General features: G+C 45.4%; 1 protein-coding gene across 2 annotated transcripts; it reads right to left on the reverse strand.

The window, feature by feature from the left end:
* Positions 1–3,305, reverse strand: LOC147858582 (cation/H(+) antiporter 18-like). 2 transcript variants are annotated; one of them, XM_087325785.1, is made up of 4 exons: positions 3,254–3,263; positions 3,037–3,220; positions 1,844–2,845; positions 1–1,467 (listed from the first exon to the last, which is right to left on the reverse strand). In XM_087325785.1, the coding sequence occupies exons 1-4, from the start codon at positions 3,259–3,261 to the stop codon at positions 157–159; spliced, it is 2,505 nt and encodes an 834-aa protein (XP_087181911.1). In that variant the 5' UTR covers positions 3,262–3,263; the 3' UTR covers positions 1–156. The 2 variants fall into 2 exon arrangements, with proteins under 2 accessions (XP_087181911.1, XP_087181910.1); XM_087325784.1 differs by having other exon boundaries at positions 3,037–3,305.
* Positions 3,306–5,808: the final 2,503 nt, after the last annotated feature.

The following is a 5,808-nucleotide window of genomic DNA, read 5'->3' on the forward strand; positions in this document are numbered from 1 at the left end:
GGTTACATTAATAGAGAATGATTAATTATACATACAAAAACATGCTATGGTTTACACCATTGCAATGTTAAATAGCCTAGACATGGGATAACACTACAAATATGTATATATAACACACATATGGGATTATTGAGATGGGAACCGAAACCTGACGGCCTAGGAGTTGGGATCGGCTTTAGCTAGGTGCATAGACATAGGCTCTAACTTAGAGACACGTTGTTGCACCACCAAAATGCAAGCATGGAAATCAGTCTCATCTGTGTGCGTTCCCACCAGGCAGTCTCCAAACATACCCAAGGAGGAGGAGGAGTAAGCATCACCATCATCTTCAGATGATGATAGTCTGGATAGCCCTCTACCCACAATGACCAAGTTCACATCATTTATGAGTGCCTTTGCCATTTGGGCTAGTGCATCTTTAAGGCCACTAGAGTCCAAGTGTTCTTCCTCATAGACCACAGAGCTAGCTTCTAAGGACTTCTCCTTGAGCTTTGAGATGGTTTGGTCATCAAGCAGCTTCTGCTTGGAGACCATTGGCACTTCTTCTTCATTAGGTGTGCATGTATACCTGATGACTCTGAGGAGGACACCAGGGTGGTCGGCCATTCTGCACGCGAGATAAAGGGCTTCGCGGTCATCGGGCCCCCCACGAAACAGTAATACAACTTTGTAAGAGAAGAAGCAAGGGTGTATAGCTGAGGGGGAGTGAGAGCCAATGATGAGGAGGGCTAGGGAGCAAGGAGTATCTGATGGGTTGTTGAGCAGGTGGAGATAAGGCTTAGGAACTAGGGATTGCACTGAATGTGGACTAGGATTAGCTCCTAGTGCAGCTTCGTCAAGTCCAAGTGCTCTTGGTTTGATGCAAGGAAGAAGGATCAAGTTGGTCCTCTTCTTGACCGCCATGGTGGAGATGTGTTGATGCATGTGGTCAAGGTCAGAAATGGCAGCCAAAGGCTTGACCATAACTTTGGAAAGCGTCAAGGAAGGCTGAAAAGAGGGGATGAAAGCAGCTGCGCCTCCGGCCACGAGCTTTTGGCTAAGTCCACTCCTCGACTGTAATCGCATGATTGCCGACCACCGCTCCGAGAGCTCCCCGACACGCAAAGCGTAGAGCTTGAGAGGGGCTCCTCCGCTGGCCTTCTTGTTTCCGCGCGATGCTTCGATGAGGTTCACGAGCGCGGCATATTGCTCCATTTGTTCGTGATCGTCACCACCCAGCCCTGACCCTCCTCCATTCACATAGGCGGCCGCCAATACTCTTAGCTGCTGCTTCCCCTTCTCCACACCCTCCACACATGAACCTCCACCACTGGAGCTACCCATATCCATCCCCTCCTCCTCGCCCACCTCCGCTCCTGCCTTATTATTACCTTTTCCACCCGACAGCGCCGAGACCACCGGAAATGTGATGAAAGATGTCAAGAGGCATGTCAACACGAGGATCGCGAATGCCTCGTCTGTCAAGGCCTGCAAGAAAAATTGTCTTGAATATTAGTCTAATCACTTGCACTCGTACTGTGAATGAAATTGATCCAATTTTATGTATAGGGCGTGCGTGTGTGGATGGTTCCACCTTAGTATGTATGTTCAATTTGTAACCCACCCGAGAGAGGACCCATAAAAATTATAAAGTCTTTGAATGTTGGATTAAGGGCCCTTAAAAAGTTTCGGAGAGATGTCTCAAAAAATATAAGGTCGGATGTTTTAGAAAAGACTTTCTAACTTTACAAAGATATAAATAGATAGATATTCTAAGTGATTGAAACATAGCCTGTGTCACCCCTACTTAAAACTACAAAAGGTTGCTATGGATGTAACTAGTCAAGGATGGAGTAGTAGTTACCTTCAGATCCCTCCCCACATTCAGCACAATCAACACGGCAAGGCCCTTGGTATTCATGAGGAAGCCCAAGATCAAGGCCCTCCGGGTCGGCAGCCCACAAAGCCTCGCAGTCACGAACGTGCCCACGATCTTCCCGACCGCTGCGGTTGCGAAAAAGAGCGCAAGGAATGCCAAGGAAACGACTCCGTGGAGGGACCCCAGATTAGTCTTAAGCCCACTTGAAGCAAAGAAGAGAGGGAGCATGAGACCTGTCACAAAATCCTCTATCTTTTCTATTATCATCTTAGGGAAGTCATTGCCTTTGGGTATGACCAAGCCAAGCAGAAATGGGCCCAAGAGGGGGTGCACGCCAATGGCATCGCTGCAGAAACCTGTGACGAGCACGGTCACGAGGGTGATGCACACGTATAGATCAGTCCCCTTGCCTTGCTTCAAAGCTTTGTGAGCTATGACGTTCATGAACATTCGCACCAATGTCATCATGATCACACCAAATGCAGCCCCACAAAGAAGCACCCACACAGGTGTGAGAGGGTTGTGCTTGGGACCGCCAATAGCAACTCCGACCGCAAGAAGCGTCCACACCGCCACATCATTCACAGCTGCGGCCGGCACGGCCACCTTTCCTACATCAGTAGATAATAGGCCCAGCTCTGCCATGATCCTCACAAGGACCGAGAATGCACTGATGGAAAGAGGTGTTCCCATGAAAACAATGAGCGGCGCTAGACTAGATCCTTTTGCGATAGTGTTTCTCACTAGGCCTGCCAGAGTCGCCGAAATGGCAAATGGAACCCCGATGCCCGCCAGGCCGATCACAAGAGCTCTCTTTCCCGTCCGGCCAAGTGCTTGTAGATCGAGCTCTAGCCCCACCATGAATATGAAGAACATCAACCCCATGGTGGCCACCGTCTCGAGCAAAGGAATGCTTTGTGTTGGGAACACCTTCTCCATGTACGCCTTATTTCGACCCAATGCAGTTGGCCCTAGGAGCACACCACCCTACAAGTAGAAAACAATAAGAACAGGACAAAGACGTTTACATATTCGCTAGAAGAAACAACAAATTGAATGGGATATGAATCAGCCTGAATATAGAGTGAGACAATCGGATGACTGAAAGAAAACGGTCTGGGTCTCAAAATGATAGCCAGTTACAACCCTGAGTGTGTGGAAGTGACGAGGATGCTTACGATGATTTCGGCAAGGACACGAGGTTGTTTGATGTGACGGAAGAGGTAGGCGAGCGAGCGGGTGACAAGGAGCACTACGACGATCTGAACGACGAGCAAAGGAAGGGCAAAGTTGAGGGGAATGTCACCTTGGAAGAAGCCATTGGAGACGGCATGCATGGGGTGGAAGCAATTCGGGGGGGTGGTAGAGGGAGAATTAGCCAAATTAGCATTGGAGGAGGCCATAACTACTCTAATAATGGGTAGTAGTTAGTAACTATATATGTATGAAGTGATGTTTGTTTTGTGTGTATAGAGGAGGAGGGGGAGGTTGGCCATGAAGGGCAGGGTTTAAATATTAGTAGTACAAGGAAAGCTAAGGGGTTTCAGCCTTTTCTTTTTTGTGCATCAGATGAAGATTCCCAAAGAAAGGTGTGGGGAGCTCAGCTCAGCTCAAATCAGAAGTGGCAAGGGGGATGTTGTCGTATTGTTAGATGTGGAGGTGGGGTTGGGTGGGATTGGATTGGATGTATTGGATGGATGGATGGATTGATGGATGGATTGATGGACATACATCCCATCCATACGTACGTACATACATACATACATACATACATACATGCATACACACATAATTCACGGTCACAAAAGCGGAGGAAAGGTGAGGTCTTATTAGGCATCTTATTGTGATATGATGTGTGTGTGTGTGTGTGTGTGTGAGAGAGAGAGAGAGAGAGAGAGAGAGAGAGAGAGAGAGAGATCAAAATCCCACTCACTCATTCATTCATTCCATCCATCCTTCATTTTCCTTTCCATTTACGAGGGAGGCATCCCCACACACGCACTACCAACAATACATATACATATACATGTCTCTGTCTCTGTCTCCCAACCATCTCTTTTAGGGTATCAGAATCTGTGTAGGTCGGTCGGTCTGTCCACCATAGATTTTGCAGGCCCATCGGTCCGTGGTGCCATACCTATACATACACACTATGTATGGATTTTGTGGAGGAGGACTTTCTTTCACCTTTTCACCACTACCAGAGAGAGAGAGAGAGAGAGAGACAGCCCACAGGCCATTTTCATTTCTCCCTTCTTTTACAAACTGAAACTACTACTACTACTACTACGAAGAATGCACCTTGATAGCCTTAGCCGGCCGTCCTATTGGGCGGCAAAAAAGGCCCTTTCTTTGGGCAGCGCTCCGATGAATTTGCCCACCACGTGTCATCATCCCATCCCATCCTCAATGTCCTTATACACACTTCCGACCAAAACTTATTTATCCTAAGCACACGGCCCTCTCTCTCTCTCTCTCTCTCTCTAGACGAAGAAGAGAAGAGAGTATCAAATATGTTTGGTCACATGTGGTGATAGTGCCCCAATCATACGTCTCACATTCTTGAAGAAACACGACCTCACTACGTTGTGGCTGAAAATCAAAAAGTAAAAACTTTTCCCCCCTCTACCTCCGACCCCACCACCACTCTCGTGCCAATGTGGTACCCTCGGTAGGAAAAAACCATCCCCAAGTGGACGACATATGACTTCATATATTCGAAACGTTGATTTATACTCACTCGTCTTGTTACACTCTCGGGATTTGTAGAGTTTGTGTTGAATACTTCAATCAACTCTTTATGATCTTGATATTGGCAGATCCGATATTCCATATATTCTGTTAATTATTACTACAAAAGTTGAATAGGCATTCTTCACTTTCAACTAGCATGGAACTCATACTGCATTGGACCTTTTACCTAGTTGTACGTGAATGCATTCCTTTTGATTAATTTAAATACCAACAACGCAGAAATTTACATGCTTGCAAAATGCGGGACTATTTTCGTAATGTGTTTTAATCTATTGAATAGAAATGCATCTCGCATCAAATCCACTGAAGATAGACAGATGTTACCTTACCCAAGTTGGATGCAAAGACATTCATATATAAATACTTCCCAGCAACATGAAGTCACATGCCTTAAAGAAGAATATTGCTACAAGATCTACCAACGACTGTACTCGAATAGGTTTCAAACACCACTAAAGGTTTTTGACATGATTAACAAATCTAACATTGTACACATCATTCCTTTCATGAACCACATATGTTGACACCAATAAAGTATAACATGGTCTTCAAATGAAAATAAACACCTTGATACTTAGGTACATTCTCGCTATGTTGTTTAAGCATGTCAAATGTCTTACCCAACGTCTTATAGGAATGCCCTACTTGAGTCATCGATATGTTACGCCATGACACAACATTGTTCATCAACATGTGCATATGTAGATAATCCACATCTGTTCCCTCCGAGGGTTGAGTCATAGACACCTATCTAATGCCTATTGGAGTACCAATTGACCCCCAACATTTGTCTAAAACCCATTGAAGTGGCAATTGGGGCTTCACAATTGATTGTGTCACATTTCCTACCTACACCAAAAACATATAAGACTAGACTTCTAGGGATGGGATGTACTCCTAAACAAAATCTCAATGTGTGTGTGCATGCGCACACGAGAGGCCTTTTTGCAACAGCACTGTATCATGATATAGGAAAAATGTGGACATGCATGCTTTGCACATCATAATACATATGTTGCACCTAACTAAAAAATCATACTTTTTGCTGAACATAGAAACCGCACACACCAATACATGTTATAACCTATCATTGACACACTTCACACATTATGATACATATGCTATTGCACTCTCATATGTGACATTCAATAGTAAAGTTCTTGATAATTGAGAGTCGCTACTCACTTTCACTTTTT

This window comes from Azolla caroliniana, unplaced genomic scaffold (assembly GCF_043228905.1).
Source record: "Azolla caroliniana isolate FFs.n. ecotype wild unplaced genomic scaffold, voAzoCaro1.0.p SCAF_10, whole genome shotgun sequence".
NCBI lineage: Eukaryota > Viridiplantae > Streptophyta > Polypodiopsida > Salviniales > Salviniaceae > Azolla > Azolla caroliniana.